The sequence below is a fragment of the Schistocerca americana genome, chromosome 3 (genome assembly GCF_021461395.2).
Source record: "Schistocerca americana isolate TAMUIC-IGC-003095 chromosome 3, iqSchAmer2.1, whole genome shotgun sequence".
Taxonomy (NCBI): Eukaryota; Metazoa; Arthropoda; class Insecta; order Orthoptera; family Acrididae; genus Schistocerca; species Schistocerca americana.
The window spans coordinates 569,049,471-569,071,462 of NC_060121.1; the positions used below are offsets into that span (position 1 = coordinate 569,049,471).

Consider the following 21,992-nt stretch of genomic DNA (forward strand, 5'->3'; position numbering starts at 1 on the left):
TTTTTTACTTTGGATGAATTTACCCTAAAGAGTGCCCTGCTGATCACATGGAAATCACTGGGATGGAATGAGTACTGCTTTGGTCAGGCTGGATGCTTTTGGCATTTAGCTGCCCAAGCAGCCAATTACCAGTACCATGCCGCATATGATGTGACTGAGTAAGGGGTGATGCGTCATTTACACTCATGTACGAACATCCATCTCTCCTGTGTTATTTTCTAAGCTCTGGAGCAACACAGTCCAGGGCTTATCACACCACTTAAAGAGTGATACAATATAAACGTTTAACTTATTTACTTACTCTTCTTGCTCTCATGGCCCCACAAACTGCAGTCAGTTTTTGGCCTTGTCAAGTACCCTTTTCCACAGTATTCTGTCTTCAGCATCTTCGTTCCTTGCTCCTAGTACCTGGAGGTCCTTGGCAACCTGGTCTCTCCATCTCATTTTCAGCCTGTCTGGAGGTCTTCATCCTTACAATTTATTCTCTGAGACTTCTCTCTCTGTTCTCTTCTATAGATATGGCTGGCCCATCTTAGTCTTCTTGTCTTGGCTTCCGCAACTGTATAGCTTCCTGTTCTTTCTTCTCTGCCATTCTCCTCCCTCATAGATTGGTCGAAATATCTTATGCAGGATTTTATTTTCAAAAACTTTTATCTTTCTCTCTGTTTATTTATCTGTTCTCCATATTTCTGCCCCATACAGTAATACTAGTCTGATTATCGTTTTATATATTCTTACTTCTGTTCACCTTGAAAAATTTTTAGGTGACAGTAGTTTGTTGACTGAGTATGGTGCTCTGGATGAGGCTTTGATCCTTGCCTCTATTTCTTGCTTCTCATTGCTTTTGTTGTTTACTACTACCCCCAGATATTCAAACTCATCTACTTCTTCAAATATGTGGTTGGTGATCTGCAGAGTTTCCTGTCTTTTTGTTCTGTAATTTCTTTCTACCCTCATGAATTTTGTTTTCTCACCATTTACTTCTAATCCAGCTTCCTTTGCTTTTTGAAAGAGTCTCTTTGCCAGTATTTTAAGGTCATCCAGATTTTCACCAATTAGTGCTACATCATCTGCAAAGGCCAGTATATTTATTTTTGTTCTTATTTTAATTACCTCTTTTGCTTCACTTGCTGTGTCCAGTGCCTCCTGTATTACAATACTTCATCTTCTTGCCTGACTCCTGTTTTTATGTAAAACAGCTTGGAATATTCTTCATCCATTTTCATACCCATTTTGAGACTTTCAGCATCACTTTCACAAGATTTATAATCTTCTCCGGTATTCCAAATCTCTGCATTTCCTCCCACAACTTATGTCTGGATATACTTTCATAGGCTTTCTTAAAATCAACAAATAATATTGCCATTGTTTTGTTATACTCTCTATATTTGTATATGGCTTATTTCAATTTGAATATCTGGTCAGTAGTTGAATGATTCTTCATAAATCCCATAGGTTCTCATTTATTATTTCTTTTGATTATGGTTCTAATTTTTTTCTGGAGAATCTTGGAGAACACTTTATAGGCAGTGCTAATTAATGAGATGCCTCTGCAGTTCCTGCATTGTTGTTTGTCACCCTAGTTATGAATTATATTATTACCACTTCTGTTCACTCCTCTGGCATTCTTTCTTCATTCCAGATGTTCGTGACAAGTTTGTGTATTTGTTTTACAATTTTTATTCCTCTATTCTGCACTTCTCCAGTATTCTACCAAATAATTGAAGTCTACCACCTGCTTTACCAACGACTGATACTATGTGATCATTCCATTTCATATCCCAACAAAGTGTTACACACAGGTATTTGTACGAGTTGGCCGATTCCAACAGTGACTCATTGATATTATAATTATGGGATACCACATTTTTTTGTTTTGTGAAGAGCAAAATTTTACTTTGCTGAACATTTAGCAAGCTGTCAGTTTCTGCACCATGTTGAAATCTTATCGAGATCTGACTGAACATTTATGCAGCTTCTCTCATAAAGTACTTCATTACAGATAACTCCATCATCTGCAAAAAGTCTGATTTTACTAATAATATTGTCTGCAAGGTCATTAATATACAACATGAACAGCAAGTGTCCCAACACACTTCCCTGGGGCACTTCTGAAGTTACTTCTACATCTGACAATGACTCTCCATCCAAGATAACATGCTGTGTCCTCCATACCGAAAAGTCCTCAGTCCAGTCACAAATTTCACTTGATATCCCACATGATCACACTTTTGACAATAAGCATGGATGCAATACTTAGTGAAATGCTTTTCTGGAAATCAAGAAACACTGAATCTACCTGGTTGCCTTGATCCACAGCTTTCAGTATGCCACAGGAGAAAAGTGTGAGTTGGGTTTCACACGATCGATGTTTTCAAAATGCCTGTTGGTTGGCACTGAGGAGGTGATTCTGTTCAAGACATCTTATTATATTTGAGCTCAGACGTTCTATGATTCTACCACAAATCGATGTCAATGATATGGCTCACTTCTACTACCCTTCTTGTAGGCAGATGTGACCTGTGCTTTTCTCCAAGAACTGGGGATGGTTTTCTGTTTGAGAGATCTACGATAGATTATAGCTAGATGAGGGCATAACTAGCTAGATGAGGGCATAACTCAGCTGCAAATTCAATATATAATATGACAAGGATTCCATTGGGGCCTGGAGCTTTGTTCAATTTTAATGATTTCAGCTGTTTCTCAACATCGCTGACACTAATACTTATCCCATTCATCTTTTCAGTGGTATGAGAATCAAACTAGGGCAGTTCTCCTGGGTTTTCCTTTGTAAAGGAAAATTTTAAAATGGAGTTAAGCCTTTTGGCTTTTACTTTGCTACCCACAATTCCAGTTCCTGTCTCTTTCGCTAGGTAGTGGACACTAACTTTGGTGGCACTAAAAGCGTTTACATACAACCAGAATTTCTTTGGATTTTGTGAAATGTCATTTGACAATATTCTGCTATGGTAGTCATTGACGGCATTGCACATTACTTTCTCGACAGCGAAACACATTTCATTCCGCATCTATCTATAGTCCTAAGCTTTGTTTTACACCAATTGTGCAGTAATCTCTATTTCTTTACAAGTTTCTTTACAGTGATTGTATACCATGGAGGTTCTGTAATATCTCTTTATATTCGATGAATTATTCAGATACAATTCTACCCTTGAATGACGTTTACTAATTTTCTATCTTCATACTCGCAGAATCCATGCGAAAAGTAGTTCATACAATAGCTATGCCATGAGCGCATAAGTATTCTTTGTAGTACTCTCTCTGGTGGTTGTTAGAAAAAAAAAGAAAGGGGGATTCCGAGATTGTCTTCGTGCCGATTAGCCTGAGCTTTGTTTGAAGAACTGTAATCTGATTATTGAGATTTATCACAGAAGATAACTGATACGAACTGTATGATTAAAAGGAAATATATATAGATTGCTCCTTCAAATAAAAGGTGTGTATTTGAAATTTGAGAACTAATGATATTTATCGATATATTGCGTGGTTGTTAATCAGAAGGGAACTTCCGAAAGACTGGATACGAACCTGCATTTAATAATCCAAGAGCTCCATTACTTCTTCGGAAGGTTAAACTTCATCAAAGCCAAATATCCGCTTGATATGAGGTTTCCCGAATGATTATACAACGCTCCCAAAATTACGAGGCATTTTATTTGTACAGATTAGCAGACTGCTGCAAAGCACAAGCCTGCAGAGAAGAAGAATCATCGCCTGATTTCATTGTAACAAGTAAAATTTCAGAATCATTTTGAGTGACTGAGCTATGACTGTGTTTCCTATCATGAATGATTAATTGCTCGAATGAATTGAGAGCTACAGAATTACGTAGATAGGAGGAAAAATTACAGTGGCGCCAGTGTGACAGGACTCTCTTGGATTGTTATATAATATATGTATTTTTTGTTTCATGAAAACCAACGAGAAAGAGAGGTAACTAATCTGAAGAGAGATTCGGTGCCCATAGTAAAAGATTGCTGATACCAAGAAACGATTTCAACTATTGGACAACACCGAGACTACAGAACAAGGCCAGAGAAATCTAATTTTTTTTATCCTGTAGTTAAAAATAGTTTGAAATCAATTTAGAAAGAACTTTTTTCCAGATAGTAGTTAGATTGTAGAACTGTATATTGTGTGATTTTCGTATCTGGACATTGAACTTTATACCATCTGTGAAGTAATTTGAAAGTTAATTGTGTCTACGACAGTAAATTTGAAACTGTATTTAGTGATTAGAACCTGATATTGACAGTTATTTAATGGTATTGATTAGAGCGGCATTTAAAATGTCATTGAATCAGCAACGAGACGTGCAACAGCCTTCAGCTGTTTGCACAGAAGCAGAGGTCACGGATAGCAATTCTGAGACTGTTGTGGCTAGCGGTAGCAATATAAATAATCCCGCTGGCTGAGAAAACATTCATACAACAGCTGATCAGACTGTTGTTGACACATTAGTTGTTATTATGCAACAGTTGTCTCTATTAGCCGAAGGCCAAGTGGAGGTAAAACGAGACTTATCCGTTATACAAAATGAACTCCGAAATCAATTAGCCGAAAATCAAACAGAATTACAAAATCAGTTGAGAGCAACCCTTACCGAATTAGGTCAGAGATTAAATACCCAGACACAGGAAATAAAAGAACAGGCAGAAAGGACCGAACAGAATCTTATTGCCAAATTGAGCACGTCCGCCAACAATGCCAAGAAAACAATAGTAAATTAAAAGCGGAACTAACCGAATATGTATCCGTCAAAATCGACATGATACAAAAACAAGTAGAACTGTTTCCTCAAGTAATACAAGCTCAAGAGGACATACAGTGTTCCGTAGCTATGATACCAGAAATTATAGAATCCCAAGATAATCTAAAGAAGCAATTTGACGAAGTGAAGGAAAAACAGACGACAGTGGAACATGGAATGAATGCACTTGCGGGAAAGTTTTCAGAAATGACATTAGAGCGGCAACATTTTCCTTCGGAAACCATAGAAGAAACTGTGAAAGTAGCTTTACAGTCAATTTCAGAGAGTTCCGAGGATAATTTTTTCAACAAAGGGTTAAAGAAAGTTCGTGAACAACTTGGCGAAGAATTCTCGCGTTGGAAAGGAAATATCGAAAGATCACTAAATCTCTCGCAGGAGGATTTAGAAACAGCGAGAAGTAGGAAACATAAGTCTCAATCTGCGCGTGACATTCCGTCCACGTCAAGATCCGATGCAAACAGAACTGGAACGTCACAAGTTATATTCGATATAACGGATAGCCACAGGGAAACGTACGAACAGGATGATTTTTGGAATCGTAGTACCGTTGAAGAGAAGATGATTAAACAGAGACAATTTCAAATCTTTAACCCTGACAAAAAGAATGTTCATCCTGTAGTCTTTATTCGAAGTTTCAGAGGTCAATTTCCACGATCTTGGACAGAATGGCAAAAGATTAGTTTTGTATCTGGATATATACAAGGATCAGGAGCATTGTGGGCATCCGAACAAACATCTTGTAAATGTTACAAAGAATTTGAGCAGGCTTTTCTAGCAAAATATTGGTCTGCTGGAATACAAGAAAGACTTAGGCAGGAAGTATTATATCCTGAGCCTTTCTCATTTTCTAGAGGATCTCTAAAGAGATATTTTGAGAAATACATTAATAAATCTTTGTATTGGGATGTACCGATTACTTTGCCGGATATACTTAGAATACTCAAGTCCAGACTACCCGCCACTATAAGGAATCAGCTGTTATATATAAATGATAAGGATATAGACTCATTTATGACTACACTTGATCATATTGATATAATTGAGGAGGACAATAAAAGGGCAAGAGAAATGTCATATCAAAGAAGAGTAATAGAAGCGAATCCAAGCTGCAACTCGAATGGGAATGGCAGTAATGGTAGCAGCAGCAATAATCATAACCAACTACACTCTCCGAGGATACTTAGAAATGGACAAAATGCTAACAATAATTATTACCATAATGGAAACTTTAGTAATGGTGCAGCGAGGGGCTATTTTAGGAACAGTAGGAATTTTAATCAATATAATCCAATGTATGGCAACACAGGACAGTTCTACCAACACCAGCAGAACAACAACAATAATTACACGAATCAAGCAAGACAACATAGACAGAATTCACCACAACAACCGATAATCACTGAAGTAGCTGAAGAGACAAATACCAATCGGACCAACAATCAGTCAAACTAAACATGACCGCATCGTGCCCTGGAGGAGCGGTCAGGGGATCTGTTAGGGGTGAAACAATAAAATTACAATTGTTAAGATATAATGATGGTGAGCTGTTGACTGAAGAGTTAACAAAGGATTTAATAACGTGTCATAATGACAGATCGAGTGTTCCGGTATCGGAAGTATTTGTTGAAATAGAGGAAGTTCCAACGAACGTGATATTAGACACCGCCGCTTCCGCCAATGTCATCTCAGGCGCTCTTTTTCGGAGAATTATTAGGAAGAAGAAGGTACCAATTTTGGCAGTACAGAACTGCAGAATCATCGGAGCTGTTGGAGTACGCTCTCCCAATGTCAAAATACAAACACAATTAGAGATGAAAATGGGAAATGTAGCAATAAAATGCACGTTCCTTGTAGTAGAGAAGTTATCACTGGACTGTATTCTTGGTATTGGGAGTATGCAGGAGTACGATTGTCAGATTGATTTTTTGGAAGGAATAGTTAAATTTAGATTAAATGGAGAAGGGATAGCACTGGATTTAAATAGAAAGGAAACTGTGCATGAGAAATATTGTCGCGGTGCCATAATTCAATTAATTGACACTACAAACGGTCGTTGGAAGGAGCTTTCAAAGGATTTGATACAACAGGAGGACTTTAACCAAACAACAATGATAAAAGCTAGTGAATTAAATCAGCTTATTGGAGAACAAAGGCAGCAGCTTCATTATTTGTTAGAGGCATATGAAGAGATTTTTGATGAGAAACCAGGAATTATTAAAGGATATATTTGTCACCTACAAGTGAAGCCACATCAGACTTACTGTTACACGCACTATCCGATCCCCTGGCGTTTAAAACAATCTGTTCAAAGGGAGATAAATAGAATGTTAGAATGGAACTTGATTGAGCCATCAACTAATCCATATTGTTCTCTGCTCTTGGTCGTTCCAAAACCTGGAGGCAACGTAAGATTAGTTCTGGATGCGAGAGAGATTAATAAAATAATATGGAGAAAAGGTTTTATTGAGGCGACACATCCATTCCTCGAAACTGATGAAGAACATAAAGAAATGGAATCTTATTTATACCGGACCATATGTTATTGTAAATATACCAAAATCCTGGATCATACTTGTTGGCATATCCCGAATCGAAAAGAATAAAGGGATTATTCCCACATAATGATATTAAGACATTTTTTGAAGGATCGTAGGTCTGTGGTGCCAAATATGGAGAAGAATTTAGAGTGGAATTTGACTATGAGTCGAATGTGTATATAAATATCAAGAAGTTTATGTTGTCTAGAGGTTAAGAGACAGTGAGATTACTCCTGTGATAGGTTAAGAGACAGTGAGATTACTCCTGTGATAGGTTAAGAGACAGTGAGATTACTCCTGTGATAGTTTAGCACAAAAATTTTAAGATAGGTAGAAGAATTTGTTAATTACTAGTGTTTGTAAGTGTGGACTATGAGTAGAAGCCACAGTGATATACAATGAAAGTGCATCTACATTTCCTTAAGACACGGCACTTATGTGAGAATTGCGTGTGAAACTTGAACAGTATGGGATATGTAGGTAAATACGCTGTGTGTATGATGTGCGCTGTTCGCGCGAGAAAACAAATGAACTGTGAAATGAAGCAACAGTCGATAATGTCACTGTTGCAAACAACTGAAGAAACTCTCTGGTTGCGTGAGAGAAAATTATTATAATTTTTAGATTTTTCATTATGCCTCCTTTACCAGGAGAATTAATTTAAGAATTTTAATTAACATTTTAAGAATAGCAGTTTGTGTGTTTCATATTATGGACATAATTGTTGAAATATATTTCCATAAATGTTCATGAGAGGATGAAGAAGATTCTGCGAGTGGATGATTTGTTAAATGAACATACGTCATCATTAATGATATTTATTTGGAAGTGGATCTATAAATCAATTAATTATAAGAATAATGAAAATTTTTCAAATTATTCCTTTTGTGGAGTCAGTGTCATATGCCTTTGTTTAAAATTTTTCATCAGGTGTAAACTTAAATTTTATCCGTAATTTCGTAATTGAAAGCAAACCTCGGACAGATTCAATGTTCTACTTCCACCTGCACTATAACAAAACGAAGATTTGATTAAAAATTTTTTTGAGAGGAATACATTTGATATGAGCTACAATAAAATTTAAATGCCCACAGTCTATTTGGCAATGTTTTGGACAATCAGCAGTTGTAATGCAAAACAACTTTGGTATTGAGGACCACAAAAAAATTCGCGATTGTCAGGACTGATGGATGTTCCAGTCTAGTACAGATGGAAGAATATAAAAATCCACTCCGATTTTGAGTTCAACGATGAAATATGGACTTCGTTGCCTTAATCCACTCTCTTCCAGGGATTTATTCAGTCAGAACCTTTTCTTATTCCACTTTAAATCTGTTCCATGTTCACATCCCTGACCATCTGTTCCTGAGATCATCTTGTTGTTTCTACGGCACATTACCAGCTTCTGTCCTGTACCATAAGCCATTGCCTGTCCTCCGTGCCGCCTCCACCAAACGCTGCACGTCGCCTACCCAGTGTTCGTACCCAGTGTTCCTGTTCCATCGACTTCACAATGAGATCGCCGGCTACATCATTGAAAGAAGAATTTTGAAAATTTTTTTTGGAGCAATATTGTAAAATTTTTTTTGGCTATGAGGCACTTTTCCTTCGATCTAATCTATGGAGCTTCTATATATTTCAAAATTACTGGATTTAGGCTTTCCTATCTTCTTTAATACCTGAGTTGGGGTCTATTCTTCCGGGTTTCCCAGGGTTTCCCTGTGAAGGCCAGTTCCCAAATGGGTAGACCTTTTTCGTAATTACACAAATCTACATCTTCCCTGGTTATGTACTCGGGATAAGGGTATACCCCGGTACATGTAAAAGCTACAGCTTAGGTATTCTCGTAACTTATTGTCTTAACATGTTACCCATACTATAGTAAAATTCTACTAATTCAAAATATTCCTCTTTTGAATAAACAACCCAAATTTTTTCTGTTAGCTCACAAAGTGTATTATCATTAACTTTGCTCGCTGCGAGGGGCAATTGTAATATCTCTTTATATTCGATGAATTATTCAGATACAATTCTACCCTTGAATGACGTTTACTAATTTTCTATCTTCATACTCGCAGAATCCATGCGAAAAGTAGTTCATACAATAGCTATGCCATGAGCGCATAAGTATTCTTTGTAGTACTCTCTCTGGTGGTTGTTAGAAAAAAAAGAAAGGGGGATTCCGAGATTGTCTTCGTGCCGATTAGCCTGAGCTTTGTTTGAAGAACTGTAATCTGATTATTGAGATTTATCACAGAAGATAACTGATACGAACTGTATGATTAAAAGGAAATATATATAGATTGCTTCTTCAAATAAAAGGTGTGTATTTGAAATTTGAGAATTAATGCTATTTATCGATATATTGCCTAGTTGTTAATCAGAATGGAACTTCCGAAAGACTGGATACGAACCTGCATTTAATAATCCAAGAGCTCCATTACTTCTTCGGAAGGTTAAACTTCATCAAAGCCAAATATCCGCTTGATATGAGGTTTCCCGACTGATTATACAACGCTCCCAAAATTACGAGGCATTTTATTTGTACAGATTAGCAGACTGCCGCAAAGCACGAGCCTGCAGAGAAGAAGAGTCATCACCTGATTTCATTGTAACAAGTAAAATTTCAGAATCATTTTGAGTGACTGAGCTATGACTGTGTTTCCTATCATGAATGATTGATTGCTTGAACGAATTGAGAGCTACAGAATTATGTAGATAGGAGGAAAAATTACAGTTCCCTCCCATCATGAACTGTTCTACTGACCATAATTATCAGTTTGAGTAGTTTAGTATCTGCACAAGTGTGAAAATACTGGTTCACCACACAGTCAGTGTGGATACTTCAAGGGCCAAAGGTTGCTCGATAATGGCTGGGAACAGAATCCCATGAGTGGGAAGCAGAGACTCCAAACCCACACAGAGATGAGCACAGGAAGAACTCAGCCTTTGACTGGTGTGGATGGCTAATGGCTAAGCACTCAGTAGAACACAGGGCATGATCACATGATGAGGGGTGTGGCGCATGTACTCCAAGTAAGCACTGAGCCACCTGGCTTACTGCCACCCGCAGGTGACCACCTCCACCGATGAGTCTGCCCATCCTACATGTCATTTGGACCATTATGCCAGGTTTCTTCACTAACCTGCTGCACTACCCATGTCAGCTCATCTGCCTCCATTGTGATGCCTGCTGGTGTGGAGACTAAATCTCTCTCCCCTGAAAAGGCCACACGGGCCAAACATGATGGGGCTTGGGATGTGCCTCCAGTGCAGAACTAGAGAGGCCCCTGGTGAACCTGACAGCAAACTAACATCAAAGGAGGCAAATCCAATGCTGACAGCTTCACTGGAAGGGAGGAAGGGCACCTGCAACAATGATGTTTCACTGGCTTACCACCTCCGTTGCCGAGGGAGGGGGAGGTAGAGGAAGAGGACCGAAATCCATGGGCTCCACATTGGCAGGTGCAGTGCAAGCCTCACTGGGGGCTGCTGCTACTACATGCAACGGGAGGACAGCACAGCAAGGGAGTGGGCAGCAGTGGGGAAGCATACTGCTGCTAGTGGGAATCTTCACTGAGAACAAAATCATGTCCCAACATGACATCCAGCAGACCAGCAGGCCATGGTGGCAATGTACCAAGAGGGTGCAAGCAAAGCTGATTTGCATGGTGGGTCAACTGCTCCTTACCAACATCCACCACAAACGGCTACCGACATTTGTGGCCCACCATGACACCCCACAAGCACCCATACAGGAAGGGGCAAACACAGACTTCTTCATTTACGTCTTAAATGTATGCACGAATCACTCCACTTCAATGTTAGAAGATGGGTGAAATGGAGCAGTAATCAGATGTTGGATACCACTGTGAAAGCAAAAGTCCTCAAAATCTTGTAACACAAACTGCCAACCATACCAGGGTCCCGGTGGATCCCACAATGTGTAAGATAACCAACAACATGTGAACCACGGCAGTCGACAACATGGAGGACAGCTTGGGAAACTGGGCAATACATCAACCACCAAAAACCATACGCTGCCCACAGAGGAAATGGCAAAATTAATGCGCGCCCTGTCCCAAGGATGTCCTGGGAATGGCCAAGGAGAAAACTGGCATGGTGGTGAAGGCTGGTTATATGTACAAGCCCCAGATGCTCGATGCCACAATCAATTGCTGGAAAGCAGAAGTGATGGCTGGTTATATGGATAAGCCCCAGATGTTCGACGTCACGATCAATCGCTGGAAAGCAGAAGTGATGCTGCGCTGTTGCCTTCATACAAGTGCAATGCGTGCTCCTCCGTGGCAAGCATGAGAAACCAAAAGAGACATGCTCCAGCCAACTGAACTGGACTGCTGAAATGAAAAGCCACACAAACACGTTGGTGGCCATGGTGGTCATGACTTTGTGTCATGTCAGTGGAAATTCCATCACGGTTTGCTGCAAGGCATCATCCAACACAAACAAAAGAGCCACCTGCCGATCAAACTACAAATCGGGTGCCACCAGTATCAGCAATAGTGCATCAGCATTTGCAGGCTGGACAGTGGAGAGGTAATGAATAATGTAATAAAAATTACTTAGAAAGAGGGGCTATGCTGCAACTGGTGGGCAGTCCTACCTGGCAGCTTGGAACGAGGGCCAAATAAGCAAACCAATGGCTTGTGGTCAGTGATGAGGAGGAACTAAGTCTCAGGATAAAATTAAAACCATATGGTCAGTCGTAAAGGAAGTGGCTGGTCTGCAGAGACAGGTCGAGGATATAGAAGCTAGAGGAGGTTCTTAGTTCACTTTATAGGAAATACAAAAAGTTAGTTATATGTGGTGACTTCAATATTAATTGTATAAGTGATTGTGCAAGGAAAAGGATGCTGGTAGACCTCCTTAATTCATATAATCTTATGCAAACCGTATTCTTTCCAACGAGAGTGCAAGGGAACAGTAGAACAACCATAGACAATATTTTTGTTCATTCGTCATTATTAGAAGGGCATTCTGTTAGCAAAAAGGTGAATGGCCTTTCAGATCATGATGCACAAATTTTAAGTCTAAAAGATTTTTGTGCTTCAACACATGTTAAATATAGTTACCAACTTTTTAGGAAAGCTGATCCAGTTGCTGTACAGACTTTTGTAAACCTTATCAAGGAACAAGATTGGCAAGATGTTTATAGTGCTGATACAGTAGACGATAAATATAATGCTTTCCTCAAGACTTTTCTCGTGCTCTTTGAAAGTTGCTTTCCGTTAGAACGTTTAAAACAGGGTACTAGCACAAACAGGCAGCCTGGGTGGCTGACTAAAGGGATAAGAATATCTTGTAGAACAAAGTGGCAATTATATCAAAACGTTAGAAACAGTCAAAATCTAAATGCAGCAGCCCATTACAAACAGTATTGTAAGGTGCTTAAAAAAGTTATTAGGAAGGCAAAAAGTATGTGGTATGCAGATAGAATAGCTAAGTCTCAGGATAAAATTAAAACCATATGGTCAGTCGTAAAGGAAGTGGCTGGTCTGCAGAGACAGGTCGAGGATATAGAATCAGTGCGTAGTGGGGATGTCCGTGTTGCTGATAAGTCGCATATATGTACAGTACTTAATAATCACTTTCTGAATATAGCAGGTGAACTAAATAGAAACCTAGTCCCAACAGGGAATCATATAGCGCTCTTAGAAAAAAGTGTTCCGAGACTGTTACCTGAAATGCTCCTCCATGATACTGACAAGAGGGAGATTGAGTTAATAATTAAATCACTAAAGACCAAGAACTCTCATGGATATGACGGGGTATCTAGCAGAATACTGAAGTATTGTTCCACGTATATTAGCTCAGTACTTAGTCATATCTGTAACTTTTCCTTTAGCAGTGGTCGGTTTCCTGACCGATTAAAGTACTCGGTAGTGAAGCCACTTTATAAAAAGGGAGACAGGGATAATGTTGACAATTATAGACCTATTTCTATGCCATCGGTGTTTGCTAAAGTTATCGAGAGGCTTGTATATACAAGGTTACTGCAGCATTTAAATTCACATAATTTGCTGTCAAATGTACAGTTTGGTTTTAGAAATGGCTTAACAACTGAAAATGCTATATTCTCTTTTCTCTGTGAGGTTTTGGACGGATTAAATAAAAGGTTGAGAACGTTAGGTGTTTTCTTTGATTTAACGAAGGCTTTTGACTGTGTTGACCACAAAATATTACTGCAGAAGTTGGAACATTATGGAGTAAGGGGAGTAGCTTACAATTGGTTCGCCTCCTACTTTAAGAACAGAAAGCAGAAGGTAATCCTCCGCAATATTGAGAGTGGTAATGATGTTCAGTCCCAATGGGGCACTGTTAAATGGGGCGTTCCCCAAGGGTCGGTGCTGGGGCCACTGCTGTTCCTTATTTATGTAAATGATACGCCTTCTAGTATTACAGGTGATTCAAAAATATTTCTGTTTGCTGATGACACCACCTTGGTAGTGAAGGATCTTGTGTGTAATATTGAAACATTATCAAATAATGTAGTTCATGAAGTAAGTTCGTGGCTTGTGGAAAATAATTTGATGCTAAATCACAGTAAGACTCAGTTTTTACAGTTTCTAACCCACAATTCAACAAGAACTGACATTTTAATCAGACAGAATGGGCATGTTATAAGCGAGACGGAACAGTTCAAGTTCCTAGGCGTACGGATAGATAGTAAGCTGTTGTGGAAAGCCCATGTTCAGGATCTTGTTCAGAAACTAAATGCCGCTTTATTTACCATTAGAACAGTATCTGAAATAAGTGACATTTCAACACGAAAAGTAGTATACTTCGCATATTTTCATACGCTTATGTCATATGGTATTATTTTTTGGGGTAATTCTTCTGATTCAAAAAGGGTATTTTTGGCTCAAAAACGGGCTGTTCGAGCTATGTATGGTGTAAGTTCGAAAACCTCTTGTCGACCCCTATTCAATAGTCTGGGAATTTTGACATTGCCCTCACAGTATGTATTTTCTTTAATGTCGTTTGTTGTTAGCAATATTAGCTTATTCCCAAGAGTTAGCAGCTTTCACTCAGTTAATATTAGGCAGAAATCAAATCTACATGTGGAATGCACTTCCTTGACTCTTGTGCAGAAAGGAGTGCAGTATTCTGCTGCATCCATTTTCAATAAGCTACCACAAGAACTCAAAAATCTTAGCAGTAGCCCAAACACTTTTAAGTCTAAACTGAAGAGTTTCCTCATGGCTCACTCCTTCTATTCTGTCGAGGAGCTCCTGGAAGAGATAAAAAATTAAGCAAATTCCAGTGTTACATTCTTGATTTTCTTTATTTAAACTAACGACTTGTTTCATTTTATGTGTTTCTACAATCGTGTTATAATTTCATGTATTGACTCGTTCCATGACCATGGAGACTTCTCCTAAATGTGGTCCCACGGAACAATAAATAAATAAATAAAAAATAAATAAATACAGGAACATGTGGAACTTCTTGACCTCAAACATACTAGCTAGTGCCTCCTTTTCCACATGTGAATGAGTATGCTTTGCAGCATAAAGCGTCTTTGATGCATAAGTGATAGGCTGTTCGGTGCTGTCCAGTGTCTGATGGGACAGGACAGCACCAATGTCATATTGGCGTGTCACAGGCCATGGTTAATGGTCTACCCAGTGTAAAGGAAGTCAAACAGGGAGCAAAGCACAAACACTGCTAGAAAGACTAAAAGCCTGTTGATATTCCACAGACCACAGAAATTTAACGCCCTTGTGAAGAAGCCAGTTAAAAGGGTGGAAAATGTGTGTGGCCTGGGGAATGAACTGAGCATAATACAAAATATTACACCTCCCCCCCGAAAAAAAAAGGACTAAACACGGGAACTTTTTTCAGGTACTTGGACATTGACAGGTTGACAATGGCCTAGATGTGGTTATGTGGAGGTCTGTGGAGACAAGACCATCTTTACTATGTGCATGATAAAAACTGTACTTTCAGGGGGGAAAAAAAACTGCACTTCTCCAGTCTGCAACGAAGGCCATTATCCGGAAGGTATTGAAAAACTGTCTGAAGGTTTCATAACTGCTCCTCCTGAGTAGGACCCATGACCAAAATGCCATCAAGGTAATTAACAGAGCAGGTTATGTCCTGAATCAACTGCCCCAAAAACCATTGGTAAATTCCTAGCACATACAAGATTCCAAAAGGCAAGCGATTAATTCGGTACAGTTCGAAGGGGATGCTGAGGACCAGAAAAGTCGGAGAAACCGTATCGACAGCAACTGCAGGTAAGTATCACACAAGTCAGAACAGGAAAAACACTTGCCCCCCAACAACTTTGCCAACTACTCTGCCTCCCATGGTGCTGCTAGGCTTCTGAATCAACACCAAAGGGGTGGTCCACCAACTCGACAAAATAGGAAAAATGATGTCCTGATCCTGCCATTGCTGCAACTCAGCCTTTCAAGTGTTGTGGATGGTGAAGGGAATATGGGGTGGGGGTTGGGTACCACCGACAGCTTAAAAGAAACACGTGCCTCAAAATTTTCTGCTTGGCCCAGGTATTCTCCAACAGTGGGCTGTAGGAATGCAACAAGGAGTCCAAATCTTTCAAAGGAATGGATTTAGACAATAAATGGACTTTGCCCACAATCTGGAAGCCAAAAACAGAAAACACGTTGATCCCAAAGATAATATGTGCCCATGACGAATTGATCACAAGCAAGGTAAGTTGCCATTCCACATTCTTATAATGTGCAGAGATGGAGAATTGCCCCCGCAAAAGACTTCACTGTTTACTATAATACAAAATGTGATGGAGGAGCTGTTGCGACTCCAGGCACCAAGAGTCTGTATGCATCTAAGTTAATTATGCTGACTGTAGCTCCTGTGTCTAACTGAAATTTGACTGGCCAGCTATCCACAACAATGCCACCAAAATATGCCAAGGTGATACATGTGGGGCATTGGAGGCAACTCCAAAGTCCAATGAAAACAACAGAGTGTCCAATGACTGACTCACAGTCTATCAACTGTCACAAACTGTTGCATACCCCAAACATGGCCTCCACATGCAGGCAGTCATCGTGAACATGCAATAAATGGCTATCGGGGCAGGACCGCTGGCTCGCCCAACAAGCATAAGGAGAGTAATGCTGAGGTCCCAAAAAATGCCACTTAAGAGAAGTATGATGGAGCAAGTGGTGTGAACCTACTGAGCTCAGCATGAGTGAGGGTGAGCAGTCCCATGATGCCACTGCACTGACATCAACAACTCCAACACCCTGTGACATGGCGGGAGGTGAGGCCACCTGGTGATATCCTGGGCACTGGAAACTGTTTACCATGCACACTGAATTGAGCCACCTGTCCATTGCCTTGAACAAGTGTGATGCATGCTCCTCTGTGGCAAGCATGAGAACCCCTGGACAACACTACGCCGATCACACAGGAGGAAAAAGATGTGCCACATTTGATCCATGTAGAGACATTCTACAGTCAACCCACCTAGACTGCTGAAATGAAAGACTAGAAAATGCTGATGTGCTATTGCAGCTACTGGTGGTGCCCAATTTGGAGATTGATCAGCAGGAGGCTTTTTTGTTTGGGTTGAATGATGCCTTGCAGCAAACCATGATGGAAATTTCAAGATGGCAAGGACTTTCCTTGCAACTGCTTTAAGTTCATGCAATTCTGCTATTTGGGCAATGTCAGCAAAAGAAGGATAGGACAACATCAACACCATAGCCTGTAACTCGTGATCAGGAGCTAACCTGACAATCACATCCCAAATTAGCGAGTTTGCGTTTATCACATTTGGGGCACTCAAAATGACACTTGTGTGAAAGGCCCTGAATATTGAGATCTAGGCTGCATACAACTGCGGATGGATATGTGTGTGTGTGTGTGTGTGTGTGTGTGTGTGTGCGCGCGCGCGCGCGCGCGCGCGCGCGCGAGTGTATACCTGTCCTTTTTTCCCCCTAAGGTAAGTCTTTCTGCTCCCGGGATTGGAATGACTCCTTACCCTCTCCCTTGAAACCCACATCCTTTCATCTTTCCCTCTCCTTCCCTCTTTCCTGATGAAGCAATTGCGATAGCTTGAATTTTGTGTGTATGTTTGTGTCTCTATCAACATACCAACGCTTTCGTTTGGTAAGTTACACCATCTTTGTTTTTAGATAAACAAAAAGAAATTGTTTACATTAATTTTTATCTTCACTGTCTTTTTTGTTTAGCCTGTCATCTGTGGTACCATCATTTTTAATCATCACCCTAACAGGACACCTAGGAAACTTGTATCTTCACTGTCACAAATATTTGATTGTTTCTTCCAAATACGCTGTGATGTCTTTTTTCCAAACAAGCAGTATATTTCACTTCTATGTGGACATGAGAATCTTACAATTTCTTTTGCTACAAAAACATATCATCTGCCTGCCACCCTCTTGTTGGCTGTGTAGAACTGCAGCTGACCCCCCCCCCCCCCCCCCCCCCCTACAGTTCCCATCATACCTCAAGGTGAGCATTGGAAACAATGTTGCAGGAAACATGTAAATATGCCACTGGCCCCAGTCTACATTTTTAGCATCTCCTTAGAAAGGTATACTATTGTTAAGTATTTACCCAATTTTAAAATCAATTTGATTTCAGGTACAAATGGACTGAGGCAAACTGCAGTTTAAAAATGATTACAACAAGCCAAAGTATGCAGTATAGATTCCCATATGAAATCCACTGTCCACTCACCTCTCCCATCCCTATACTCACAATATTTCTCAGCCAAGCTGATGTCACTGTTTCTCCTCAGGCCTTCCGTAATGCTGTGCTTGACACAGACAGCAACATCTTCAAGGGTGCAAGTCATACGTAACAACAGTAACTAATACATAAATAAAAGATTATAATCCCGATTCAGTCCACATCTCAAACTTTTGCTTTTCCACAACAGGCCTTTCCACTGTATTTTATTCTTGTGGTAACAACTGCAGTCAGTATAATCAGTATAATGTGATTTGCTTCAATTGTTAGACATTTAATTCTGGATTAATTTCTTTTCTCGTTTCATTTCACTGTAAGACTGATAAAAGCTGGCAACGTTTATCCCCAGTATTCTAATACATGAACAGTTTTCTCATCTGCAAACCCCCCTCTTTGTTTTTAATAACCAAATAAACTGACTTGGGTTCAGAATCAAGTAATGCCTTTTGAAGTACAAGTTTTTCACCTTTGAATGTATCTTTACTTAAAAAGCAGCACGTAAATATAAGTGTGGGGTATCCATACATGTAAGAGAATTTTTTTTGCAAACCTGTTCAAATACAACAAAAGATTGTAAGTTGATATAATTTAATGCTATTTCCTCTTGTGTCTCACAAAATTGTTAATTTTTTTAATGCAGAGCATTGGATTTTTGTGGTTACCAGTTGACAGTTTTTTCATGTATCCATTGCACTAGTGCCATGAGTCAAATGTCATGTTATTGTTCGAGCAAGACCGATAATATTGAGCGCTTCGGCGTGTCAGGAAATCTCGAGTGTATTCAAACAAAAGTATTGTATGCTAAGCCCCAACCTTTGGAATTCTTCTAAATAAATTTGTATGAAACCTCTATAGACAAAGCTTCAACTGTAAATGTAAGACAACCCCTACATTAATCTATCAAACACTGTAAAAATGTTGATCTCAGCTGCAATAGTTTAATTTGCCAATATATGATGACCCCATGTTTTTCGAATGACGAATTTTGGAAAAAAAACCTTGTTTTTTAACTGGATAAATGTTGTAATTTATAAACAGATTAAAGTTATATGTAGATGCTCAGAATACCTTACTATTATGGAGGAGATTTCACAAAATTCTACTTGTTGCACATGCTCCATATGCCACTCTTCATAAAATTTTTGAATATTTATGTTCTTAAATTTATGACAGTTCCTGATGAATATGGCAATTCCTCCTTTCTCCATTTCTCCTCTAAAAAAGTGAGATGCTAACCTAAGTCCTGTACATTTAACACAACTATACCAGTGGTCAAATGATGTTCAGAGGAGCAGATTATATCAGCTGGGTTTTATGACTAATTCATTAATGCAGAGTGGTTCATTAATTTCATTTCTTAATCCTTGAATATTCTGATGCAATGAAGATAGCTGACACTTCACACTGACTGAGATAAAATTGGATGGAAATAAAATTTTTGCTTGTTGCTGAAAATTTTTAACTAACAACTGTTTGTGCTGTTGCAGTATGCCAGAATTATGCTGTTTCATTTCCTTCTCAAACTGAAGATTTGTTTCAATCCAAACCCCTCTTAAAACTCTTTTTTTCTGTCCCCCCATCCTAAAAAAGGTGCTTTTGTGACACCTACAACCATTGGTATTTTACCAGTTATAACAGTGCTTACCACCCCTTAAATTTTCTGCTATTAGCCCAGTTAGTTTACCCTTCCCTTTCCTGTTGAGGTGAAGGTCACGCCTAGCATAATCCCATCTACCGAGAGACTCAACAAGAATCACACCAATATATGACCTACAACCAACATATGCAGTCATTTCAACTCCAAATTAACTCTTATTAGAGAAGAGTCATAAACAATGTTTTAAATGCAATTCAAAGCCTTATTGAATGAAGCGGAAAGCAAGAGAATCAATCATCATTAATTTTGATGTAACTCAAAGTATGTGACACTTTCTGTTGGAAGTAATACTGAAAAGGCACTACTCTGAAATTTTGTTTTCTAAGATATTGACTAAATACAGTACTGGAGTTTTTTAAAAATGTTTCAGTAATGAAGAAAGGCCTGAGCATTTAAAACTTACACCATTTAGTTTTTATTAGCTGGCACACAAGTTAACCAGCAATACCATTAAGAGAAAAAGCTAATATAATTTCTATTAAATATACATTTATTTTTACTCTTGAACTATATCTCAATGCCAATATTCCATCTTACCTGTTTGCGAGGATGTATACAGTGGAAGACGGTGGCAGGTCCTGGACCATTTGAGAGTTCGCGTAATGTTGTACAGAATTCACCAATGAGGCTGTGGCTCCCACTGCGGTTCCAGTCGTAGCACACAATTTTAATTGAGCGATCCATATCGGCAGCACACAAGGTTCTGACTGGCATTACAAATGGTTTCCAGTTAGGATTCAATGTCCACTTTATCACTTCTGTCCTGTGGACTACATGATAACTGCCATTTTCTCCAACTCTCTGGAACTCCAGAAAGGGGTCAGAGCTAAAACAAAGAAAATCAACACAAAGGATGGATATAGAAATAATTGTACACCACTTTTACAGCTAAAAATAATAACAGTAAATAAATTTGACTGTTTTGTTTCCAACCTCATCAATCTGTCTAGCTTTTTTAGTCATATTCAATTGAAGTAAAATGTACTTTTCTCCACCTTACAATGTAGAAGATCAATGAAGTATGAATTCTCAGTTTTACAGGTTAAGTTAAGTTTCAATATACATTGTGTTTTCTTAGAAAATTACTCTGTCAGCAACACAATTATCATGTACATATCTGAAACTGTGAAGCCCAGCTAATCATGGCAGTCTTTTGTTCAATGTAATTAGCTGGGCTTCACGTTACAGATATTTTCACAGCAATTTTATAGCTGACAGATTAATTCAGAACTCATCGCTCAAGTTTGATGGTACTTGATTACACGGGGAAAAAAATTGTCAGACTTAATCAAACAAATTTTTGGGTATTGAATCCAAATCTGATTGGGTTTCTTGTATCATGCATAGAATTGTCGTAACGTGACTTCATTATACACTAAAAAAATTAGCAAAACACCTAATTTACACTGGAAAATTAGCAAAACACCTTATTTGGAATGAAAATTAATTCAGTTTTTCAATGTGAATTATATGTCCATTGTCTTATATCTTATTTTCTCTCTTCTCTTTAAAGCATCTAATATTACTTTTTTCTGATGAACTGCATGTTTCCACAAGTTGACCAACAGTAGTCTTCCACCATACCAATATTCCAGCAGCCCCGATACTGGCTTCTGAAGACTCTGACACACGCACATTTTGTTTGTTCTTCACAGACATCACCTAAACTTTCAGTAAATAAAGTAAGATGAATGTTTAAGAAGTGAATTTTGAGGCTCATCAAAACAGTCTAATTTCTTTACCCCTTCCTGTATGTTCTCTACAACATAAATATAACGTGAATCCTTTTCACAACATAGTAACAACCTACTCAAATGATACCCTTTCATCTGGAGTCACATTTGATTCAAAATTGGACTGGAACATCATTTTCTGAATGTCACCTCCAATAAACCAATCTTTCATTTTCACTGTGATTGATGAGGAACTTCTCACAAAAATAATTCAAACATTCTTCTTCTTTGAGCAATGCTGTCACAAAGTCGCTCCCTTTTTTTCAGATCTGCACGTTTCTTTCACAAAAGGATGAGTATCCCAAGAGCTTATCATAGCAGTTATGACATTTCTTAGCCAATGCAATCACGGCTACCAAAATTTCTAATTTGTATTTTATTAATTGGAACAGTATATGAAATATATATGATTAAAGCTGCATATTACGACCCAGCACACTAAAAACCACAAGAAGAAGCCATTTTCATTACATAAGTTTTTCCAGTAGTGGCGTCTGTTACTCAGATTCACATTTGAGTCTTTTATTATGATATGGGAACCT

The 21,992-nt window shown here is 38.8% G+C and overlaps 1 protein-coding gene across 1 annotated transcript in view; it reads right to left on the reverse strand.

Annotated features, from left to right (window-relative positions):
* Positions 1 to 21,992, reverse strand: part of LOC124605795 (copine-8-like) — a 204,133-nt gene that overhangs the window by 79,648 nt on the left and 102,493 nt on the right. Inside the window, exon 6 of the mRNA XM_047137687.1 lies at positions 20,255 to 20,543. Within this exon, the coding sequence (XP_046993643.1) occupies positions 20,255 to 20,543 (289 nt within the window). The remainder of the gene's footprint in view (positions 1 to 20,254; positions 20,544 to 21,992) is intronic.